At 35.7% G+C, this 25,741-nt stretch overlaps 2 protein-coding genes across 3 annotated transcripts; one reads left to right on the forward strand and one right to left on the reverse strand.

The window, feature by feature from the left end:
- The first annotated feature begins 6,996 nt into the window (after positions 1-6,996).
- Positions 6,997-9,982, forward strand: LOC125867383 (RAN GTPase-activating protein 2). Of its 2 annotated transcripts, none has more exons than XM_049547874.1 (2): positions 6,997-7,177; positions 8,052-9,982. In XM_049547874.1, exon 2 carries the CDS (start codon positions 8,063-8,065, stop codon positions 9,722-9,724), a length of 1,662 nt encoding a protein of 553 aa, XP_049403831.1. In that variant the 5' UTR covers positions 6,997-7,177; positions 8,052-8,062; the 3' UTR covers positions 9,725-9,982. The 2 variants fall into 2 exon arrangements, with proteins under 2 accessions (XP_049403831.1, XP_049403824.1); XM_049547867.1 differs by having other exon boundaries at positions 7,007-7,125.
- A 601-nt stretch (positions 9,983-10,583) lies between these two features.
- LOC125846393 (probable ATP-dependent DNA helicase CHR12) lies at positions 10,584-25,325 on the reverse strand. The gene is made up of 12 exons (XM_049525804.1): positions 24,870-25,325; positions 23,919-24,075; positions 17,731-17,795; positions 16,240-16,428; positions 15,747-15,896; positions 15,162-15,551; positions 13,973-14,232; positions 13,646-13,864; positions 13,107-13,314; positions 12,835-12,988; positions 11,891-12,493; positions 10,584-11,520 (listed from the first exon to the last, which is right to left on the reverse strand). The coding sequence occupies exons 1-12, from the start codon at positions 25,146-25,148 to the stop codon at positions 10,874-10,876; spliced, it is 3,321 nt and encodes a 1,106-aa protein (XP_049381761.1). The 5' UTR covers positions 25,149-25,325; the 3' UTR covers positions 10,584-10,873.
- Positions 25,326-25,741: the final 416 nt, after the last annotated feature.

The raw sequence follows: 25,741 nt of genomic DNA on the forward strand, positions 1-25,741 counted from the left end.
GGGGGGGGGTTAAAAAATAAAAATTTGAAATTGGAAATTATTTTTTAAAAACAACTTAATTTTTTTTGGAAGGGGTGGGGGGTCGTGGGTAGGGGCAGGATAGGGTGAAAAAATAAAAATTTGAAATTGGAAATATTTTAAAAATAAGTTTTAAATTTATTTTTTCAACAAAAAAAAATGTAATTTGAAGTTGGAGGAAAGTTTTGGAAAATGTTTTCCTTAATTTTTGAATGGAAGTCATTTTCCTTAATTTTGAGGAAAATGAGTTGATTTGGAAAATGTTTTCCTTCATACCAAACACACCCTAAAATTTAAATTTCTATCCTCAACTAGAGAGGTGCATATATTCAATCATCATTGTATTAATATATGATAGTTTGAACGTGGCACATGTATATTTAAATATTTTCTTAAAAATATAACACTACTATATATGATCTAGAGAGGAAAACATGGGTTCACGTTAACCCACAACACCCCTTCTAGATACGCCCCTGAGTACGCTACGTCATTTATTTAATCAATTTGGGTCGTTGAAATATAAATACAAAATTTTAATATTTAGATGTGTATTCAGTTTCATACGTCATTCAAAAACAAATAAAGTGTAAGTATTTTCAAAACTTAGGCTCCTGCATTTTCTATCTCAGCGGAATTTTTGAAATGACAGGCATAGAACCAGCTGTTTTAATTTGTGTTTATATTAGATGAGATTATTTCAGGCCGTTATGTTTGGTTATGAAGCCAATTATATTGGTGCCAGCTAAATCTTAGTAATTAAATATGAATACATCAATAAATCATTAAGGTAGCCCCAATTACACTCTTAACAGTTGTTGCACGACAGATATTCTCTTCCAAAATTCTGTTGCATTGATTAAGTAGTTAAGTATAAATAAATAAAAAAATCTTAATAGTTGAGTTGGTAGTAAAGTTAAAAACTTTTAACTATTAGCGGGAGGTCGCTCCCTTGTAATACTTTTTTTTTACCCTTAATATTTTCTTTTAAGAAAGCAAAAAAAATTAAGAATAAATAAATAGCAACTCATTATAGATTTAGGGCTTCTTACGTTATTGTATAGGTGACAAAAATAATTCAACAAAATGGTCGTATTATATGTAATGTATCGATATTGTATCATGTATATATGATGTATAACTATGTAACAGAGATATATATACATCTAATTTTGTTGTTTGTACAGTATTTTTACATATGCATATATTTTCTTCAGTTCTGACTAACTCAAATTTCATCTAAATAGTCTTGAATTGTATATCAAACATATAACTGGATTGTATCATTGTCATGCATATTATGTACATCAATAATGCTTACGTTCATATGAATATTTATAATTCAAAGTTAAATCAATAACATGTATATTATTCTCCTTCACTAATATACACAATAAATACACACAAATTCCGTCTGTCCTTCTTCAACTCAATGTATATAAGCAAATCTATATTGTTGTTAGTATATAACATATAAATTTTTAGAAAAACCAATGTTGTTGCATCGTTTCTTTAATAAGGTGACTTTTGAACCTACTTAACATATTTACAAAACAATAAGTAGAACGGAAATATAAACTAATAAAAAGATAAATCAAATTCTTACTTTACATAAATTTCGAAATTGAAACCTCAAAGAAGAAATAAATTGAGGTTTTTTAAAGAAATTATTAGAATTAGCTATTGATGAAAACACTTTGTATAATTTATCCTTCTATTTTTTTCAAAGACGTAATAACTCTTTTTACAATTCAACAAGATTTTTTTTAAAATTACTTGTGCAAAAAAGAAGAAGGTGTAGAACCCCTTAAAGACAATGTAATCTTTTTTTTAGGAACATTGTTGTAGTGAAGAAGTCACAAATTAAAAGGCCAATTAAATTTCTTCTTCCATGAAAGCAAAAACAAAAGAAATAAAAATGAAGGGATAAGTATTTCGATATATAAAAATAAGAGTAAATTTTAGGTTTACCAAACATAAAAATCATATTTGTATGTTATAGTTATAGTTTGTATAATTGTGCTCCATAACAAACTTTATGTTTGTTATGGCTATTAATCTGTATATTTCGGTATACATATACATAAAAAATATGTATTTGGGTCTATTTGTATATTTCGGTACACAAATGGGTCCTACATACAAATGGGTCTTGCATTTGTATATTTCGGTCTATTTGGTATACAAATGGGATGACAAAAAACATGAAATGTTTGCTGCGAATTACAAATAAAAGAAACTATGACTATAACATTTAATTTGAATTAATAGTTTGTTATTTCATACAATTTTCCCTAAAAATATTAGTTTAGTGTAACTTTTTTAAAATTTTTTTTTATATATGTCTTCACGTAAAACTTTTTCTTTAATTAATTAATTTATTTCATTATCATAATTTAAGTAAAATTTATATAAGATTAAAAAATTTAGTTTTGAAGTGTTAAATGTTGATTTTTCGTATAGTTCAAATAATGAAAGATTTAAGAAGTACAACTTTATTCAATTTTAAAAGGGAAAAGGGTCAAAAATACCCCTCAACTTTGGTTTATAGTTTGACTTTACCATTGCCGTTAAAATGAGTCCCCCGTTAGTAATTTCACCATATTTATCCCTTATTTGACGGAAAGCCCAAAATTGATCCAAATTACCCGAATTTTAAAAAGAAAACTCATTCCTTATTTTTAACCCAATGCCCCGACCCCTCTAGAGGATAACCCAATTAACCCATTCTCTCAAATTTTTCATATAACCCATTCCCATTTACCCATTTTAACCCGATCCGACCCATCATATAACCCACTTATATTAATCTTCATCTTTTTGGATATACACATAAAACAAAAAACAATGGAGGAAAATACATTTTAAAGACATGACTAACATTTTCATAACCTAAGGAGATTAAGTCTATACAAGTAGGCCTAAAATCTCAACCTTCCTACTTCTCCCAGACGCTTAAATTCATCCCTGCCGTAATTACTGTTTCGACACCATTACAAAGCCCAAGCAATTCGGTCAGAAGCTCTTAAGCATGCCGTAAGCATGAGGTGCTTCAATTGATTTATCTCTCAGTCTTTGTATCACCGTTTCAGAACTATTTCCACATATCAAACACCTTATGTAACACCCCGTATTCGAAATAGACGAAAATGTAGATTTTGAGAAGTTGCAGGTGCAACTTACGGTCACCATCCACGGACCGTAGGTCAGACCACAACCCGTGCTCTGTGTCCGTGGATCGAGACTTCCCTTACCCAGTCTCTGACACAAACTACGGTCGACCAGCACGGACCGTCATTCGATCTACGGTTCGTAGGTCTGACCGTAGATAAGGATCAGCAGCCAGTTAGTTGAAAAATATTGATGGGTCAACTTCAGATGGTCATAACTCTTAGCACAAAATGAATTATGTGTCCCATAATCTATGGTTAGATAGATAATTTAATTATCTTTCCAACGCCACCGAGTTTGCTAAATTTTGACATTCGAGTAAAACGTTATACCTGTTTTAGTGAAGCCCTATCGGGTAGACTCGACCGACGGACCCAATCGACGGAGCGTCGATTGATTGACGGACCGTCAGTCTATTCCGTCAGTCACTCCGACAGCAGTTAATTCAGGGGCCTTTTGGTCTTTTTCTATTTCGTTTAACCCCTAAGATACGTCGTTTAGACCCTAAATCATGAGGTTTTAATCAATGTAAGCCTAGAAATATAACTAGAACTTACCTAAGTCAAATTCATTAATCAAAACTTAGAAAATTAGAATTAAGAAGGAGAAAAAGGTCAAGAACCCTAGTTCAAGAACGCAGCAAGGTTCCTTCAGTTCCAGCCCCAAAATCGAAAGATTTCTTCGTGGAATTCGTCACCAGGTATGTGGGATTTCACTAGTGGGTTCCTTTTGCCCATTAGGTCCCTAGAATTCAATCATATTCTTGATTCCATGAATGTGAACAGACCTAGGGTTTCTAGAATTTGAACAGATCATTATGAATTAATTATTTAAATGTTCCAAATCAGATTATCATGTTATTGCTCAGCTTATCGCATGAATTTCAGAACCCTAGTTATGTATTTCTTTAGTTCTTGAATTACACATGCTAGGTCAGATATTTCAGTATTCAGTTTTACATGCCTCAGTTTATTAATGCATCATTATCAGATTAATTGTTGCATTCTCAGTTTGCATGTTCAGTTTTGAGCTATCCAGTATTTACAGAAACTCAGTCATAATGTGTTAACCACTTAATCTATTGGGAGTAGCATAATATCGAGTTGGACTAGGATTTCAGCGTACCCATATAGTCCCAGAACTACGAGCCACGTAGGTGTAAGTCCTCTCTGTGGGCAACATCAGTTTAGTGATCACGCCAGCATGTCTCTATACCTCTGGCAGGGTATATTGGGTCCTCTCGATGGGGCGTATACATCGGACTCCACATTTAGCTCATGTGGTTTTATGTCGGTTATTAGTAGCTCCCACAGTTCAGTCAGATTCTATTGCATTGACCATTTATCAGTATATTCAGTATTCAGTCTCAATATGTTATAAATTGGTCATTGCATTCAGTTAGCTCAGCATTCAGTATCTATATCATGTCCAAATTATTTCATCGTTTCATTGTTTTGTTCAATTATATGTTATTTCAGCTTTACTCTACTCTACATGCTCAGTACCCTCCAAGTACTGACGCATATGTGCGCTACATCTTCTCGTGATGTAGGTTCAGGTTCTCAGTATCCAGATCACGCTTAGATCGGTTCCCGGTCTCCAGTTTAGCAGCATCAATGGTGAGTCCTCATTCTTCGAGGACTAGTGACATATTTATCTTTATCGCTTTTAGTCTTTAGTTTCAGTTTTGCTAGACCTAGTTGGGGCATGTCCCAACATTTCTAGTCAGTTTAGAGGCTTATTTCAGACATAGTTAGATTCAGCTTAGTATTTTGAGTTTGGTATTTCTTTTGTATTAAACTCTCAGATTTGATATATTCAGTTATAGTATATGGGTATTCCCCATCTTTTCAGATTTATTTATGAATTAACTTCCGCATCAGTTTATTATCTTTAGTATGCTCATGATCATGCCAACATGGTTAGCTTGGGATCACTTGTGGTCCTAGGTCCCGTGTCCGCGTCTTGGGGGTAGCTCGGGGAGTGACACCTTATGTGCATTCATAAATTCCATCAAGATTCAAAAAAATTCTGAAACCTATTTCTACAGCTTCACTAAATCGTTAATTAGTTCAAATTTCACAACATCAGCTCACAAATCAAAGTCGGCTTTATCAGGGAGAGTATCAACGATTGTTAATGAGATTCCGCGTCTAACGTTGTTGGAAGTATCCGATCTTGGGGGAGGTTCTAAGGAAGAAAGTGGGGTATTGAAGAGATGTCTATAATGACAATGATGATGCCCGAGATGGGAGTTGCGGAAAAGACGAAAAAGAAGACTGTGTTTATGTTTGATTTGAAGCTTCAATGGGGATTTGATGTCGATGAAGATGAACAGTAGGAAATATGGAGACGGTGAATAAATTAGGTTAAAATGAAAATGAATATACGGAAAATCTGAGAGAATGGGTAAAAGGAGAATGGGTTAACCGGGTTATTCTCTAAAGTCTAAAGGGTCGGGGTATTGGGTTAAAAATAGGAAATGATTTTTTTAAACTCGGATAATTTTGGTCAATTTTGAGCTTTCCGTCAAATGAGGGATAAATATGGTGAAATTAGTAACGGAAGGGGTAAAATTAACTTTATTTTAACGGTAATGATAAAGTCAAACTATTAACTTTGGTTAAGGGATATTTTTTACCCTTTTCCCATTTTAAAATAAATATTATGAGCTCTCACCTACTACAAATATATGTAAAGATTTAATAGCTATAATTTTATTAATTTTAAAGTCTTAAATATTACTATGATAATACTCTTTCTAGTTCATATTAAGTGCATTATAGGATATATATGATATTCCCCTTAAAAAAACATAAATTATGTTATAAATTTATTAAACTAGTGAATTGTCTATTTTGTTTATTCATCAACCACTCACAGTCATGTATGTCCATTCTCAGATATGAAATAGTTAGGATAATATTGTATTTACTAATTTGGGCATTTAACATAATGACTTTTGGAGTAATTTTTCAAACCTATAAATAGAGATATTTCATCATTGTAAGATACGTTAATCAAACTTTGATGTCTCACTGGTTTAGATACGACGAGATAATCATCAAAGTTCGGGAATCTCATCGGAAATACCTCACTGCACAGGTACCGATTATGAGCCACATTCAACGAAGAGTTTCTGGTCTTTGTCCTGTTAATGCATTATAAATTGCAAGAAAAAATGAAAAAAAAAAGTGAAATTCTATAGGTTTAATTAGCTAAGATGATTTCGAAAATTAGAATTATTCCTTTTTTTGTTTGGTGCGAGTTCAACTTAAGCTATACATTGCCCGAGAAGAGCGGTTTGGATACACCCAAACCACTCCCACACCGCTCTTCAACCACTTGCGGTAGAATTTCCAAATCTATTTAGTATGAAAATGTTGGCACAAGAAGGCGAACTCTCATTATATATCAATCTTTTGCTCTGGCTGCTATTGACTTGACTACATTGTCTCACTGAGCAGTGTTTTCTCATGAAGGAAAGAAAAATGGGCCAAATCATGCGGGTAAGTCCCCAAGAAATTTTTAATAGAAAAAAAGTTTATTCCCTTCGTCTACATATCTTGTCTTCTTCGTTTTATAGTTATATTAATCTGAACTTAATTTTACAACAATTCAATATTATTTTCCACGATTATCTTTTTATATTATTTTCAAACTTATCTCATTAAATAAAAAAGATCCAAAAATTCTTTTGATTTCGAATAATTTACTTATTTTAAACTAATGGAAAAAAGTCTCTAAGAATTCACAATTATTCAAAATATTTTACATTAGGTTATCCCTCGAGTAACAAGATAGTCGAATATAAAAACACTGTTCCCACACAACACACACACATTGTTAACTTCACTTTCTTCAGTTGAGATTTTCTTCACTTGCACTCTCTCCGGCGGCGCGTCGAACTCACACATTCTCCCTTGTTGTTTTCCGGTGAGTTACAACAGACACTCACTCCAACGATAATCAGAAAAATCCCAAAAAGGTTTTTCTTTTCTCTTGATTTCTAGGGTTTTTGCGCTTATGCTCTGTACGAGTCTACTTTTTTGGTCATGTGATTTCACAGATCTGTGCTGGATTTTAGTAATTTTTCTTGTTTAATGTGCTTTCGTTTGTGGTTTTAGGTCCTTTTTTTTATGTTTATTATTTTGGGGTTTGGTAGAGTGGGTTGCAATTACTGGGAGGACTACAAACTTCACTATTAGGTATAAAGTTTTTATTTTTCTCGTGAGGTTTGTTTGTTTGTAGGGATAAAAGAAGGATTTTGTTTTGTATTACAAGTTTCTGATGTTTTTAGCGGCTCTGTAAATTGTATATATGCTGCTCTGCTCTGCTCATATTATTCTTTTTGTAATGGATTGTGGGGTATTTTTTTTGTATCCAAGAAAGTTTTTATGTGTTATAGTGTGGTGAAATGGAATACATCTGTTAAGTGTACCATTTTTGGTTTTGAGTGTTATTTACATTGTTGGAAATTGTTGGAAATGAATATGGTGCATTGCAAGGTGGTTTATAAAAGAATAGAAAATTCAATCTCGTTTTCGATGATGGATGATTGTAGAAACTTTGCCATTCTTTGGGCACCTGCTTGGTGTTTTGTGGTGAAACTATTGAGTTGTCAAACAATTATATCTGATTTCTATATGAGGAAGAATTTGAGCTCTTCAAATTTGGTTTCAATATATGTTAGTTTTTCTTACGTGGAGTAGGTGTGCATGAACTCGTTCTTGCCTGGTACTTTGTTTTTGGTTGTTATGTTCTTAACTGCCAGAGATGAGTCTTGTAGTGGTTATATTTCTTGAAAGATAATCACTTTTATAGAAACTGAGACATGATTCACTATATTCCTTTGATTCTAGGTTTTCTTCCAATGGATGCCACAACAGCTAACTCTCAGCGCAGACCATTTTCAATTAAACTGTGGCCTCCAAGTGAGAACACAAGAAAAATGCTGGTGGAAAGAATGACGAATAATCTTTCTAGTCCAACCATTTTCACCCGCAAGTACCGCAGTCTATCCAAGGAAGAGGCTACCAAAAATGCTGAAGAAATTGAAGATGCAGCTTTTACCATTGCTAATCAACATTATGAGAAGGAGCCTGATGGTGATGGAAGTTCTGCTGTGCAACTTTATGCCAGGGAATGCAGCAAGCTTATCCTGGAAATTCTAAAGAAGATACCCAAATCAGAGGACAAGGAAATTTCAATTTCTGAAGTGGTTCCTACTGTTCAGGAGACCTTTTTTGATATCTCAAAAGGTAAAAGGGCTTTTATCGAAGCGGAAGAGGCTCAAGAACTTTTAAAGCCATTAAAAGAGCCTGGAAATTCTTACAGCAAAATTTGTTTCAGCAATAGAAGCTTCAGTATAGATGCAGCACGTATTGCAGGCCCTATCTTGGCAACCTTGAAGGATCAATTGAAGGAAGTTGATTTGTCAGATTTTGTTGCCGGAAGAAATGAGGCAGCAGCACTTGATGTCATGAATATATTCTCAGAAGCTCTGGAAGGTTCTAACTTGAAGTTTCTGAATCTCTCTGATAATGCTCTGGGTGAGAAGGGAGTTAGGGCATTTGGAAAGCTCCTTCAGTCTCAAACCAACTTGGAAGAACTATTTTTGATGAATGATGGGATTTCACAGGAAGCTGCAAATGCTGTTAGCGAGCTAGTTCCTTCCACCGAGAAGCTTAAGGTTCTTCATTTTCATAATAATATGACAGGTGATGAAGGGGCTGTTGCGATTGCGGAAATTGTGAAGCGTTCTCCTTTATTGGAAGATTTCAGGTGCTCTTCTACCAGAGTAGGCTCTGAAGGAGGGAGTGTCTTGTGTGAAGCACTTGGGATGTGCTCCCATTTGAAGAAGCTTGATTTGCGAGACAATATGTTTGGTCCAGAAGTTGGTCTTGTGTTGTGTAAGGCACTCATCAAACATGAAAATCTTACGGAAATTTACCTGAGCTACCTTAATTTAGAGGATGAAGGAGCAATTGCAATAGCTAACGCTCTTAAAGATTCAGCTCCTTCACTTGCTGTCTTGGAGATGGCAGGTAATGATATAACTGCTGAAGCTGCTTCAGCAATAGCTTCTTGTATAGCTGCAAAGCAGCTTCTTGCCAAGTTAAGCTTGGGTGAGAATGAACTCAAGGATGAAGGTGCAATTCAGATTGCTAAGGCACTGGAAGGACACAGCCATCTGATTGAAGTTGATATGAGCAGCAATGCACTAAGGAGGGCTGGGGCAAGAGTGCTGGCTCAAACTGTGCTGCACAAAGATGAGTTTAAATTACTAAATGTTAATGGGAATTTCATCTCAGAAGAAGGCGTTGACGAGTTGAAAGAGATCTTCAAGAAATCTCCTGAAATGCTTGCATCCCTGGAAGATAATGACCCGGAAGGAGAAGACGAGGATGATGAGGAGGATGAGGAGAGAGAATCTGGAGATGAGGGCAAAGACGTTGAGGATGAACTAGAATCAAAACTCAAAAACCTGGACGTCAAGCAAGAGGCAAGTCTTGACACACCAGCTAGCAATTAGAATTCAGTACTTGACGACTTCTGAATGTTGCAGTTTTAGTTTTACCATTTTCTTTATGCTAAGCTGGCCATATTATGTTCCTCCAGCAAGTGCTCTAACATATAGTTCCATCAGTAATTTAAATTTGGTGGAATTGAACTGTTGCCTTAATTGGTCAAGTTAGGTCTCTGGCTAAATTATGTAGGGTACGACAGAGAGAACTGCTATTTATGTTGAACCTTCTTTTGTTATGTAGACTTGATAATCTCCTCTTTTTTTCTCTCTTTTTTTTTATATTTCCAAGATGCATTTGACTTGTTTTATTTTATTGGTGAACGAAATACGTGTGCCAGGATTTATTTTTTTTGGATAATTAACATCATTTTATTAATCACTAGTGCAAACATACAAAACCAGATCAGTGCAAACCTGACTACTCATCTCGGTGCATTTATAACATAGCCTATACTATTCTACACGGAAAAAACTCATCACTATTACAACCGCGTAACATACTGAAACAACTTTACATTCTTGTGCACTCTAACGCATATGTGTGTTTTCAATTCATATAGCAAGGCATATGAATTGCTATTGTTGATAAATAAAATGAAAATATCATAATTTTTTAAAAAAGTAAAAAATAAAGTTGATAATGAAAGAATATAGTAGGCATTTTAAAGATTTAATTAGGATAAAAGAGGGAGTTGCTTATTGTTCAAAGTTGAAGGGGAGTTTGATTTTAAAAGCACAATTGGTAGGCAATACAATGCCACATTCTGGGTCTGTTAAACACTAGACAACCGTCAAAATAGTAAACTAGCTCGTAACATCAACTTGACAATTAACTGGACATGGCAGACAAGCTACTGAAACTTAATTTATCATCGACTCCAAATTAGAATAATTAAGAATTGTAGCAAAAAGCTAATGGTACACCAGTTGATATCTCCAATTTTCCCACTACTGCACAGTTAACTAGTAGCAAATGCAAAACCTAAAACTATGAGATGCTAATATACATGTAAGACACTGAGCCAAACAGACGACTAGAACCATAGTTAGATCTTAAATGCTCATAGCCAAAGTCGTTTCCTTTTTCAAAGTGTCCCCTATGTCCACTAATGGCTTCACTGGCCAAAATAATTCCTAGGTTCTACAAGGGCAAACTCAGGATACTAAGCTTGATCTCCTCCTCCTGTGGGCCTTCCACGATAACCCGTCTGCACTATGGCCAGTCAAATCGTGATAATCATTTCTCATGGAACTTGCACTCTCGGATTTGAACCTTTTGGGAGTTCTTCCATAGGTATCTTCACTTGTTGCCTCGCTCGCCACAGACACAGTGTCGGGCTTCAAGTCCTGTCCAGTCCTCTCAGAATCAGCATTGCCACTAGGCAACTCACCATTTGAGACTGACTGATGGTCCCTGTTCCTACCTTTACTTGATTGCGTAAAGAAATCATCTCCATTCTCCACAGCCTTCATCCACTGTACATCACTTAAAGAATCAGCATAAACCACTTCTTTTCTTCGTCGCTTTCCAGTGAGATTAGCACTTTCGTATAAAAATCCTTTTCCCTTTTCCTTAGAGTCAGGTGTAGCATAAGCCCAATCTGGAACCTCATGATCTTCCATGAGACGAGATCTGTAACGCTCTTTTTGTCTTCTCTCCTCATCCATTTTCTCAAACAGCCAAAATTCCTCATCGGAGCGGGCTGCAAGACGATTAATCTCTCTTTCGCTTGGCACATCTGTTCCAAGGGTGCTTGTACCTTTACGCATGATCTCTTCCAACATATCCCTCCTTTCTTGAGCTGCATGAACAAATAATGTCAAGTTAGATTTCATTATGAAGAGGATCGAAAATCAAGACCATGGATAGAAACATCAGTCGGCATTCACAATACTAACATGTTGAAAGTACACAGGTGGAACGAGGTAAAGCGCTTGATGCATGTCAACAAAAGGTATTAGTACTAACAAGTAGAAAGTACACAGGTAAAACATGGTAAATGCAATTTTTTCTTATAATCCAACCTGATTTTTCTTGTCGACCTTTAAAGCAAATAAAGAACTTGTACATAACTATTACGTAATTTGTTTCTTTTCCCTTAAGAAAATTAAAGAAGGCTTGGGCCTGGAGGTGTGGAGAGTTCTCTAAAACCACATGTGTACATGACAAACCTGTAGATGTTGTATTGAACAAGCCAGCCTGGATGACCTTAGCATCAATACCCATCTTCTGTTTTGCACGCTCCAATATGACCTCTTCAATTGATCCAACACTGACCAACACAAAAACCCTAACTTCTTTTTTTTGCCCAATTCGATGTGCCCTATCTTCTGCCTGCTGGTCCATTTGAGGGTTCCAGTCACTATCAAAAATTATCACAGTATCTGCTGTTTGCAGATTCAGACCGAGTCCTCCGGCACGAGTACTCAAAAGAAACATAAAGTAAGGAGAGTCAGGAGCATTAAATTGCTTTAGCAAAGTCCCCCGCTCCTCTGTTTTGGTTGAGCCATCAAGTCTAAGATACTTGAAGTCATGAACCTGCAGATAGACTTCAAGAATGTCCATGAGGCGGGTCATTTGTGAGAAGAGAAGGACCCTGTGCCCAGCTCTGCGAAGTTTGGGTAGTAAACGATCAAGAAGCTCAAATTTTCCAGATGCTCTCACTATCTCCTCCTTTCGATAAATATTATACTCGGCCACAAATAGGTAAGGGTGATTACAACATTTCCTTAGTTGCATGGAGAGATTCTGCAGACTCTTAGACCTCCCAGTTCCTGCGAAGTCACGTAGTCAGCAAATAATGATTGCCAAAAGACTTGGGGGAGGGGGATGGAAAAAGAGCACAAGAGTTATATAAGGAATCATTGAGGATGTAGATTTTAGAGCAATGGATCCCTAGAGGTCCAAGAGGAGGAGGGGGGGAGGGGGGGGGGGGGGGGGGGGGGGGGGGTGAGAAAGAAAGAGTATTATACAGTTAAAGCACAGTTGTTTATCCCCCTCTCTATAAAAAGTCCATAACCCCTCCACACACACCCAAAAAAAAGCTCTTAAAGTCAACCATGCATAAAAGGAATGAATTGAAGGCAATACTTTCTTGAGGGCACCTGCTACTCACCAGAATCCAATCCAACCCTCCCGACATCTGTGACCTGCTGGTAGTATACTTTCTGCCATGCAGACATATCACATTTAAGAACAACTTGTGTTTTCCCAGGAAGAAATTTCTCCACTTCATCCTTCTTCCTCCTCAATATAAATGGCCTTATCACCTAAAAGTAGTCAAAAACATAAGATAAGTAAAGTAGAAAGTGCATTTGTAAAGGTGCAACAAATACTAAACAGGAATGACAGAAGTGTATATTAGTGATTACTAAAACCAAGACCTACGTGGTGCAACCGGCGAATAATCAATAGTTCCTCTTCATCAGTTAGAGAGACATCACACTTATCCGCAAAGGGGGCATTAAACCACTCCTCAAAATTCTCCACTGAATTAAAGATGTTTGGAAGAAGAAAATTGAGAAGAGACCACAACTCCTGTAAGCTGTTTTGGATTGGGGTACCTGTCAATAGGAGTCTTCGTCGAATCCTATAGCTGCAAATATTACACACCTCAATTAGAGAATGCTTCTAGCATCTGATTTTTTATTCTTGAAAAATGAACTGCCAAGAACAATGATTTCCAGATTTTGGCATATTCCACAATTATTTTTTTTGAAAATAAAACAAATTACTCATTCGATTATTTGCCAGTGTGTCAGATTATTCCTTCATCAGCAAAGGTGAGTGCTAAAAATAAGCAGAGAGGAGCAAATCTAAACCTCATAAATAAGAAGATCTACATCATAGGTTATTATTCCTCCCCCTTTTGATTAACATTCCTATACATTAGCAACTTGACAGACAAAAAATTACATCTCACATACCCTGACACAAGTGTCCGTGCAAGAGCACATTCGTGATTTTTCAATCTGTGCCCTTCGTCAATTATAAGATAGTGCCAATGAATTTTCTTCAGAAATGCTTTGTCTCTCATAATAAGATCATAATGTGTGATCAACACACTGAACCTCCCCTCTCCTGTCAACTCCTCCCTCAGTGCCTTCCTTTCCTCCAAACGACCATCATAAAGAATAGCAACAATGCTGCAAAAAGGAAAAAAGTCCCATGAGATGTGATGCACAGTGCACCTAGACAAAATCAATGTGTGTTTGTGCTCCCTGCATGAAAGAGAGAGAGAGACTGGTGCATACCTAGGAGCCCATGTTGAGAATTCAGTAATCCAATTAGGTAGTACAGCTTTTGGAGCCACAATCAAGTGGGGACCACTTACACCCTTGTTTTCCAAGAGGTATGCAATTAAAGCAATTGTCTGGATCGTTTTCCCAAGTCCCATTTCATCTGCTAAAATTCCATTTAAGTTGTTATTAAACAAAGACAACATCCATTGAAGTCCTTCTATCTGGTAAGATCTTAGTTCTCCACCCTGAAGCATAGCTGGTTGCTCCGTAACCTACAAATATCATTAGATTTGCAGCATCAATAACATAAAACAGATGCAAATACTTAATTTCAGTTGTAGGAAAGGGAAAACAGCTAGTATATTGCAATTTCCATGGAGTTAGTTAGTGGAGATCATATCAGATACAGATCCTTGTACATCAGCATTAAGCCATTCAGCTGAGATTAGAAACAAATAATGGGCATACGAACATATTTTGGGACTGGAGAATCGAAATCAAAATTGAATGTACAGTGGTATGAAACTAGTACAGATATCTCGCTTCTTAATAATTTAAAGAAAAGCCGTCATAAACCCGAATGGTGGATCTGGGATGGAGGCAAAATGGGAAGATGCCACCAACAAAAAGAGGTAACACATTCTATATTTTAGTTAGCTCAGCTTCACGACATAAAGTGGTGAAATGTAAAAAGAATGTCACAACATACCTGATAGTCATTCAATTCAGATAATTTTGGAATCATGCTAAGGTCTAATCTTTCCATCAAACAAAGGAAGTAAGAACAGAAACTCAAGGGAACAGTGTATTCTCATTACACGATAGAGCTGCAGAATCTAATTTATTACACTTAATAACAATTCATGATTACATTAAAGATGGATTTTCTTTGTAATAACCAAACATCTGTAATGAGTAATAAAACGCTGATGAGGTCATCTGAAATAATCAACACCATGTCCCAAAATATGGAAACACAGCTTTAAAATGAGAAGGCACTCTGTCACAATCAATAGGAAACTCAAGCACATTGACCAAATACCTAGGAGAAAGGATGAGAATCCAAATCTGAAAACCACTGGAAGGTCCAATTTTTGCAACTAAACATCCATTCAATATCTAAAACTTGGACACAACTCTTCAATAATAATCCCTGGGAATTAAAAGTAAAAGATAACAGAGAAGAGGTGTGCCTCTTTACCTTCTCCTGGATCGAATGTACAGCTGAATTGTACTTCCTCTGACCTTCAAGTAAGTCATTAGTCTTCACATCATGAGTGGACTCATCATCAAGTACATCCTCTTCTTCCTCAGGAAGTGACTGCCCAGGAGTATCAGTCTTAGTAGCAGCCATTTCAGCATCTGAACCTTCCAAAGATTCAAGGCCATCATGATCAGCATCTTTTTGCCGTTGAACAGCAGCTCCCAGACGACCCAGGAGGTCATTTGTTTTCCCTAGAAGCATTGTCAACCTCTCATTCTTGCTTTCCTCCACCATCTTCATGTAAGCTTCTTGATCATCAGCTTTCAGTGCTTGTAACCTCAGTTTCTCAGCACGAGTAGCCCGTTGCCTCTGCCTTCCATGCCAAGCCTACAAAATAGAGATTGACTTCATTTTAGCCAAGATAAAATCCGGTATATGTCTTAAGAGTATAAGAGATGAAGACTGCATGCACTCTCTAGGTCACAACTCATTATTGGCTCATGGTATTTGTCAATTATGCACAGAGTGTTGAACAAATGAATGCACAGTAGAACAAACAGCAGAAAGTAAATAATGTCATACCTGAACACCATCATTCCTCTGTTTCCGCCGCTTCTGAACAGCCTGTACTTGTAATTGGAGTTCACGTGCTGCATTGAGTACATCCGCAAAGAACTTTCTTTTTGTAGTTTCCACACGGTTTCTTTCCTCTTCTTCTATTCTTGACAACCTCTGCAAAATTTTGTTGTTATTACCAACAGGCATCTGACATCAAATTCTGTAAAATTTGCATTCAAAAGTTTCCTATCAAGGAATCAAAAGAATGAAAGGCAGTGGCCTGATTCTTAAAATACTAAATTCTCAGCATAGCTCTCTTCTCAACCTAACCAATAGACAGCAGACATGACAAAGACTATTTTTACTTAACTACATCAAGATGAAATTTCATTTCTGAATTTGGGAGGAGAAAGAAAGCATCTGAACCAGTTGTGGTTAAAAACATTAACTTGACGACGGTAGATATAATATATAGATGGCACAATTGACAAAGGCTTCGAGGCATCTATCACTTTACCTGGGCATCACGCTTCTTCCTCAATGGATCATCAGATTCAACAGCAAAGGCATCTCCTATACCATATAAAGGGCGTCGCAATCGTGTCATCCCCCAGTCAAACAATTGCTTGTCAGGGTTAGCGCAATGCAGGCGAAGCCAATATTCAGAACTCACTTCAGACCGAACTTTGTGTTGTAAATCTGCTAACTGCAAAATAGAAATAATGATGAGAAGACAATCCATAGCCAAACCACCTACACCACTTCTACTACCAAAAATTAGAAGCTCAAATAGGTGGTGGTTAGACTATGCAAGGTGCAGATGATGCAGAAGATATATAAATACTCTCAGGTTAACTACAATGGAGATGGAATGGTTTCCTAATAGATGGTATCTTTAGTCAACTCGTAAAGCTACAATGATTTGATCCTCTCGAACCAGCTATTGATCATCACCTTTGTAAACTATAGCCTCACCAACTAGCTAATCAAACGCGAGCCCTTTAGAACATGCTTTCTTTATTTAGAGTCCTTTTTTACCCCATATTGTAGGATGGATCTCAAAAGATAAGAAAAACTCATTGGGAGCATGGCAGGTACTATTGGGGATTAGGGCTATGAAGCACATGAGCTAAATTCTGAATTGGGCAAGTACGTACAGGTGGGAAATGGTACCAGTTTTGTATCCAAGAAAAAATGTTATATTTTCCTTTGATCATGTAAACATTCAATCACAAGGCCAAAAAACAGTTGTATATTAATTTTGGGACACAAGTTATTTTTATTATAGGATATCCCAAACTTCAGGTTTAATTGGATAAGCTGGGACATATGCAATTATAAACGAAAGATATGGGATTGTTCTTCCGATTAATAAAACTCTGTTAGTTAAGTTTGGTGTTTCGATGAATTGCTAGTGTTTGATATTTTCAGCAACAGTTTATAGGGATATTGATAGATTTGAGTATGTAATATTAAATTTTGAAGAGTTGATGGAATGTATATATTTGTTTCTTAGGTTTTGTATAGACGTCAAAACTTTCAGAAAAATTCATTAGATTGCAAATGCATGATAAACAATCTTAGTGGAGACAATATTGCCCCCGAATTTGTGTACCATATCCCCATAATTATCAAAATTCTTCATATTGTACTCATAAGTCATACAAAGTATAATATCCGTAGATGAGAACTTCATATACTGCAGCAAAATGTAATACTATTGTTTGATTGCGGAGATATTTCCAGTAAATAACAGTTAGAAGCACACCTTTCCTTTTAAAATTTAACAAAGAAATTCAGAATACTCCTGTTTATTTCATAGATAAGTACTCCTTTGAAGCGGAAAGGACATCTTGAAATTGATTTGCAAGATGACTGGTGTGGTTAAAAACAACTTAGATGAACATATAAATCACTAAAGCAAAACTCCTATACATCATTGCAATTGACAGATCATGATAAGCAGTCATATGTCTAATTAACAACACTACTCCACATGTACCTTTACCTTTAATTCATAAAGTTCAAGCAAGCACTTCGATTGCAAGTCCTCGCCTCTGCTGGTTGGCAAGTCTGGTCAAAGATGAAAGTGTAAGCTATTTCCACAAGTAAAAGAAATGCTGGCATAAGAGACATACAGCTTACTGAATATAAATATATCACAACCTGTTGAGTGATTACCTCTATAGAGAGCAAGATAATCCTATTATTCAAATTTTGTGCAAATAACACTAGAGGGGTGTGTGTGTGTGTGTGTGGGGGGGGGGGGGGGGGGNGGTACTTATAACTTAAAATAAACCAACACAACAACAACATACCAATGTAATCCCAAAAGTGGGGTCTGGGAAGGCTAGGATGTACGGAGACCTTACCCCTAACTTTATGGGGTAAGATAGGGTTCTTCAGATAGACCCTCAGCTTAAATAATGTTGGTAGAAAGAGCAACTTGAACAGATTTTTTTTATGGACAAGCGGTATTGGTTCATTCTAACTTACATTAAGGAGATTTAAGATGCATACCAACTCTTTGCATAGATATTATAAATGGAGCAAAACAGGGCGAGATATGGAAGAGCGAGGTCTTATGATCCACAATAATTTAAGTTATCTGTCTCGCTTTCTCTATTTTCTATCCACTTTGTGTCGTCCCACAACAAGGTTTAAGTTTTATTTTTATTTTATTTCTTTCATTTTTTCACTTGAAATAGCAATATTTTGATAGTAGACTACGTTTAAGGGGACTTAATTGACACCCCTTCCACCAAAAGTTGAGTGTAAATCTGTAAAAAAAATGAAGTATATTGCCTAGACGTTGAATCCTTTTGATTTCACTGTGTGTTTACTTCTTCATATTTATTTCTCTTAGTGAGATTCTGGCTTCGCCAATGATAGAAGAGATAACTAATTATAAATAACAATACTTCTGACCTTAATCATCAAAGTCCTAGAGATAAGAAACGAAAATAAATTGTTGTGTATACATATTTATAATGAAAATCTTACGTCATTCATAATAAAAAATTTTATGTTATCCTAAGAGTAGAACACATTAAGTTAAAAGTTGATTTACCAAAATATTCTTCAAAAATTGATTGACTAATTTGCCCTCGTTGTTAGATGTTTATTTGAACTACTGTTGTGTGAACGTGTGAATTGAGAAATTAAGTTAGCCATTTAATTTGGATATTATTAAATGGTAAATCTAGGCTATAGTGAACTGGAAAATAAATACTCCCTCTATTTCAATTTGTTTGCCTGATTTTGACTTGGCACGAAGTTTCAGAAAGTAAGGAAAACTTTGGAACTTGTGGTCTTAAACTAAAGATAGATAGAATGTACCAAAATGCCCTTTAATCTTATGGTCTTCATCATGCCTCGTGAAAAGTTAGAATAAAAGAGTTGTCAAAAAAGGAAAGAGACATTCTTTTTCAAATGGACTTAAAAGGAAAGTAAGACAAACAAATTTAACCGGACGGAGTATATTTATGATAACCTATACCCTTAAGCATGTGTGTGAATTGGAATATGGAGTTGGACATTTAATTGGGATCCTATTAAATGTTGAATTATGGCGAAAGTGAACATGTGTTTGTTAAACTTTTGGTGATTCAATCGTTTCAAAAATCATCCGTTATCAAAGTAAACTACTAATTAATTATCTTATCTGCTGAAGAAAATGATCAAGATTAGCAAGTAAATTTGGTTACTTTGAGCTTATATAATAGGATTTACAAATCAGTAAAAGGCATAGTCATCACCCTTAGAAGCAATAGTAAAAAAATGTAGCTTTACCTGTTTGGATTTATGCCAGGACGCTCGACTACAGAAGCATTCACCTAGTAAGGAGATTGGTGGAACAATATAGGGAGAGGAAGAAGCACTTACACATGGTGTTCATTGACACTAGAAAAGACCTGACAAAGTCCCCTGGGAGGCTCTTTGGAGGTGTTGGGAGGCTCGAGGTGTACCTATGACTAGGTCAACTGAGGACATGAATAATGGAGTCAAAACCCGAGAAAGGACAATGGGTAGAGACTTGGAGCACTTTCCCATTTGATGGGGTTGCACCAAGGATCAACCCTTAGTTCGTGTTTATTTGCCTAGGTAATGGATGTATTGATGCGGCAAATTCAAAATGAAGTGCCATGGTGTATGCTATTTGTGGATGACATAATTTTGATTGATGAGACTCGCGACGAAGTTAACGAAGTTGGAGGTTTGGAGACAAACCTTAAGAGTCTATAGGTATCAGATTAAGCAAGACCAAGTGACAAAATACAACTTCAGTGATGTGGTACATTGACCTAATATGGAAGTAAGACTTGATACATAAGCCATCCAAAAGAGAGATAGTTTCAAGTATCTTAAGTCTATTATCTAGGGAAATTGAGAGAATGACGAGAATATCACTCACCATATTAGTGCAAGGTGGATGAAATAGAGGCTTGCATCCGTAGTTTTGTGTGATAAAAAGGTGCACTAAACTTAAAAGACAAGTTGTACAAAGTAGTGGTTAGAGCAACTTTGTTGTATGGGTAGAGTTTTGGCTGAGCAAGAACTCTCACATTTAGAAAATGAAAGTGGCAGAGATAAGGATACTACGATGGAGTGTGGGTATACTAGAAAAGATAGGATTAAGATAAGGATATTTGAGACAAGGTGGGAGTGACTTCGGTGGAAGAAAAGATGCAAAAAACGAGGCTGAGATGGTTCAGGCATGTGATGAGGAGATGCACGGTTACCCCGACGCTGAGGTATGAGAGGTTGTCTATGGATGGATTAAGGAGGGGTAGAGGTAGACCAAATAAGTATTAGAGAGATGTGATTAGACAAAACATGGCGCAGTTGCAGCTCACCGAGGATATGACCTTAGATAGAAATGTGTGGAGGACACAAATTAGTGCAGAAAGGTAGTTGGTAGGAGTGTATATCACTTACCGCCCATTCTAGTAGTCGTACTATTACACTTGTTTCTTGTTCTTCAACTTCTGTTATTATATGTTGTTTCGTGTAGTTCGATTATAATATTATTTTGCTATAGTATTATAGATGTTGTTTCCTTTATTTCCATTACTTGTTCTCCATTCTAGTAGTCGTAGTGTTAATATGCTTTTGCCAAATTTACAAATGAAAATAGTCATAATTTTGGATCCAAGCTAAAGATTCAGACATACAACTATAATATCAATAAAACTTTTTGATGTAGCAGTAAAATATCACAAATAACTACTCCCTGTATCCCAATTTATGTGGCTTACTTTCCTTTTTAGTCAGTCCCAAAAAGAATGACACATTTCTATATTAAGTAACAATTTAACTATAAAATGTCTATTTTACCCTTAATGAAATGATTTACAGCCACACAAATTTCTATCATTCATTTTGGACCACAAGTTCTAAAAGTCTTCCTTTCTTTCTTTAACTCCGTGTCGAGTTAAACTACCTCACATAAAATGGGACAGAGGGAGTACTACTTTTTTTGCAGCTTTTCACCATGAAATTGACAATGATATACTAACCATCCAAATGACGACATACTAATCAAATTTACGTACAACTACAAAATAAATGTTACTTTCAGACGACAACAACTCTTTGATATGTATGCAACTAGAAAGAGAAAAAGGCTACAATTTCTTAAATACAAAGCAAAAAAAAATTACACGTGAAGTATTTGCAACTAATAGTTGACATTGCTCATATTCACAGGTAAATTATATGTCGTTGAAACATAAAAATTAGTTTTTTTTTATGAAGTAAATAGATTCATTTCAAGGCATCAAGAAGATGCAAGCTTTACAAGGATAGATCAATTAAGCTCACAAAAAAAAGGATTTGTAGCCTCTTTCTAAGCTATAGAGCTAACAAAATCCAAGAAGAGTTCTAAATTATTTACAGGGGTCAGTTTGGACCAACTAAAGAGGCTAACTAGACATCTGTCTCGCAAAAGATTTCTAGAAGTTGAAATTCCATCAAAATTCTTAATTCATGAGTTGTAGGGAGGGATTTATGTCACCACAAACAGAGACTAGAACAAGTGTTGGATTCAAAGTTGGTGTTAAAGAGTACAAATTGACTAAAAAGCAAGAGGATTGAAGTTGAATATTTGGTATGGCAATCATATTAAAGTAGGATTAAAACAATGGCACATGGTGGAGTTAACAATAGATTGGAAATTTGGAGACATGCTCTAGAGTCTAAAGGTTTTAGATTAAGCAAGACTATAACAGAGTACCTATAGGGCAAATATAATGACACAACGCATGAGGCAGGGTGGAATTGAAGATCAATGCTCAAGTCATAGCCAAAAGAGGAAGCTTCGAGTATCTTTCATCCTCAATCCAAAAAGACGAGGGGATTGACGATGATGTCGCACATTGTATTGGAGCAGGGTGGGTACAATAAAGGCTCACCTCTAAGGTACTGTGCAATAGGAATGTGCTACCAAGGCGTAAAGATAAGTTCTATAAAGTGGTGATTAGACCAACATTGTTGTATGGGGCAGAGTGTTGGCTAGCCAAAAATGTCCACGTTTCAAAGGATAAAGGTAGTAGACATGAGGATGTTTATATAGATGTATGGGCATGTATACTAGGATAGATATGATTAGGAACGAAGTTATATGGGGCAAGGTGGAAATGGCCTCCATGACGGACGAGGTGAGGGGAGCAAGACTGAGATGATTCGAGCATATAAAGAGAAGATGTGAGGATGTGCCAGTACGGAGGTGTGAGAAGTTGGTTGCAGTAGGAATTAAGAGAGGTAGGCCGAAAAAGAATTGGGGGAAGGTAATTACACAGAACATGGCACAATTTCAGCTAACTAAGGGCATGACTAGGGTAGAAGGTCAGTAAGTAGCTGAGTGTTGTCACACTTTGTGTGGGAGAGTCATGGGCAAGCCTCCTCCTCTCATCTTCTCTTTTTTAGTAATATTATTTAGTAATTGCATAATTTAGTATTCTTTATTATGAATTAATAACGTCGGTTCATTTGTTCTGTATCTTGCTATTTTGTTGTCATACTTCCTAGCAATCATGTGTCAAGTACTTCTCTTATGAGCCGAGGGTCTATCGAAAGTAACCTTTACACCATACAAAAAGTAGGATAAGATCTACATACATCCTACCCTCTGAGACCCCACATGTGGGATTACACTGGTTGTGTTGTTGTTGTAATCATATTTAAGTAACTAAATTTAGTAATTTAAACTATATCGAATCATCTTATGGTCAAATAACTCATCATTCATCAATTTGAGCTTGTATTTTCCCCTTTAAATTTAGTAGCAAGTATATTTTAATATTATTTGTATCGATTAAAAAGTTTGTATTGATTAGCATAGGAAATATGAATGTATATACTTTCCTTAAATGCCCCTGAAAGAACATACACAAGAACATATTGATTAGAGTTTTTGGCTTTCATTGTCACTCCATACTCTTTTTTGTCTTTCACTACCATTCAATTCTCCTTTCTTAATTCACTTCTCTGTGATTACATATATATATATATATATTATCGCCACTATTTACTTTCCTTGAATTCCCCTGAAAGAACATACAGGAACATATTGATCAGAGGACTTTTTTGTCTTTCATTGTCGCTCCATTCTCCTTTTTGTCTTTCATTATCGCTCCATTCTCCTTTCTTAATTCACTTCCTTGCGATTATATATATATATATATATATTATCGCCACTATTTACTTTCCTTAAATGCCCATGAAAGGACATACAGGAACATAATGATTAAAGGACTTTTTTGTCTTTCACTGTCGCTCCATTCTTCTTTTTGTCTTTCACTGTCGCTCCATTCTCCTTTTTGTCTTTCACCCCCATTCAATTCTCCTTTCTTAATTCACTTCCTTGCGATATTGATTAGCAAGACCCTATATATAGAGAAAGAGAGGTGCCTTTTTCTCATAATCTAAATAGATTGACTCTGATGAATATTATGACAAAATCAAATCTATACAATAATATATCTACTAAATGGAAGATACTTACTAACTACTAAGCATTTGAATAAAGCTAATAATATATCACTAGCAAAAGGTTCAGCATCTCAAGTTCTCTAATATCAAATTAAAAGGCAAAAACCTTTCTAAAGATCTTCATATCTTGCTCAAATCAGCCTAAGTACACACAAAACCCTGTCAAAGGAATCTAGGGGAGCCATCAGTCTAAGCTACGATTACCTTCAAGTTCAGTTAGGCGATGCTGGATATGGCTTCGGAAACGCTCTTCCTTTAATTTTGACAAACCAGAACCTGATGTATAACTTGACCGTTGCGTCAACAACGACTCCTCAAAATCTGCCATCAGGTCTCCATAACTTCCCATTCCTGGACCATTCTGCATAAATGAAAAACAAATTGATAGCATTAAAAGCTTATTTAAAAGGCATAATAGTTAAAAATGACCTCTTTCTTGATGCAAAGCAATCATACTTCAGATCCCAAATTAAACGAATGAACAAAATATATCTTGAACAATCAGATATGTTTCATCACTTCAAATTATGCAACTATTAAAAACTCAAAAAAAGTTCCTCCTTTTTTTAGATGGAGGAAAAAAGTTCCTCATAAACAACACCTAGTTCTTCATGCTAACACATACAAAAAAAACATATCAATCAACAAACTGCATAACTTTATACTTCACAACTCAATTTGTTACTCCCCTCAGTCCACTTTTATTTTTCCAATTTGGAAAACCAAGAGATAATCTATCACTTAGTTCCTAATTTACCGTTGTTATTAACTATAGTCATTTTCCAATACATTGAGTTTACTAAAATTGAAAGGGCGATAGAGAAAAATTATCATTCTATTTATTGCTCTTTTTAAGGAAGTGTCAAGTCAATACTAGACAAGTAAAAATGGACAAGGGTATTATCTTTTAACCAAAGAGACCTTTACTAAAAGGACAACAAAAATGTATCAAGCCCTAGTATTTTTTTTCTTCTCTAAATCTGACAAGATCATACTCTGTGTCCATGTATCTACATCTAGCATCTAAAAGTAAGTGAACTATAACAACATTCTTCCACAATTTACTCTAATTCGAAAGATTCAAATTTTTTTAAAAAAAGAGATTACTCTCAATGAGAATTTCTCTAACGAAATCAAGGAGGAGAAACAACTCACTTGCACAGACAAATTGTCCACGTCAGCAGGGGATGCATCTTCGTCACCGACATCAACATCGTTGGCGTCGCTATGGTAAATTGAAGAGACAGCATCGAAGACGTCAGGAGGTATCGGAAGATTACGTGAGAGGAAATTGAGAGCACAAATCAATGTCTTAGTCTTCTGTAACTGGTCCTGCGATTCATCAACGGCAGGGGAAGAACCTCCAACCATTCCTCCTCCTCCTCCACCACCACCACCGTCAGCAGCGGCGTTGGTCTCTATCTGAGCCACCATGAGTCCTCCACCGGTGCTGTTAGGCTTAACAACAGCGCGCGAAGAGGACTGTTTTTGTATTTCTTTTTGGAGAATTTGAATTTTTGTTAAAAACTTGTTAAAACTATTAAACCAAAAACTTAATAAACGAGCCCTTTTCTTTTTCTCCTTCTTATCTCTCTCTCTTCTCCCCAAACCCTTTCTATTCGACTCGGTTTGGGTTTTCTTATTTCTAAATCGATCAGATATGTAAATTTACTCAAAACTCCCTCACCAAATTCTCTAATGCCGCTGACCTCCTTTGTTACGTAATGACTATATTACCCCCTTTTTTACTCTACTAGTGGTTTCTTTTCCTTTTTTGAAAATAGAATATAGTAGTTTATTCATTTGTTAGGTGATAAAACAATAAATGAAGTATTGACTAGGTTGTGTAATAGTAACAATTAATTAATTTAATATTCAGTTAAGATGGATGCTAATATTCAAAGTTGGAGTGATATATAGCATATTTTAAATTTAAAAGCAAACAATAGACAAAGTCATTTTTAATGCAGTCTAATGATAGAGACATAGATTAAATGAATTTAAATTTGGAGTGATCAAAATAAATA

This window comes from Solanum stenotomum, chromosome 1 (assembly GCF_019186545.1).
Source record: "Solanum stenotomum isolate F172 chromosome 1, ASM1918654v1, whole genome shotgun sequence".
Lineage (NCBI taxonomy): Eukaryota > Viridiplantae > Streptophyta > Magnoliopsida > Solanales > Solanaceae > Solanum > Solanum stenotomum.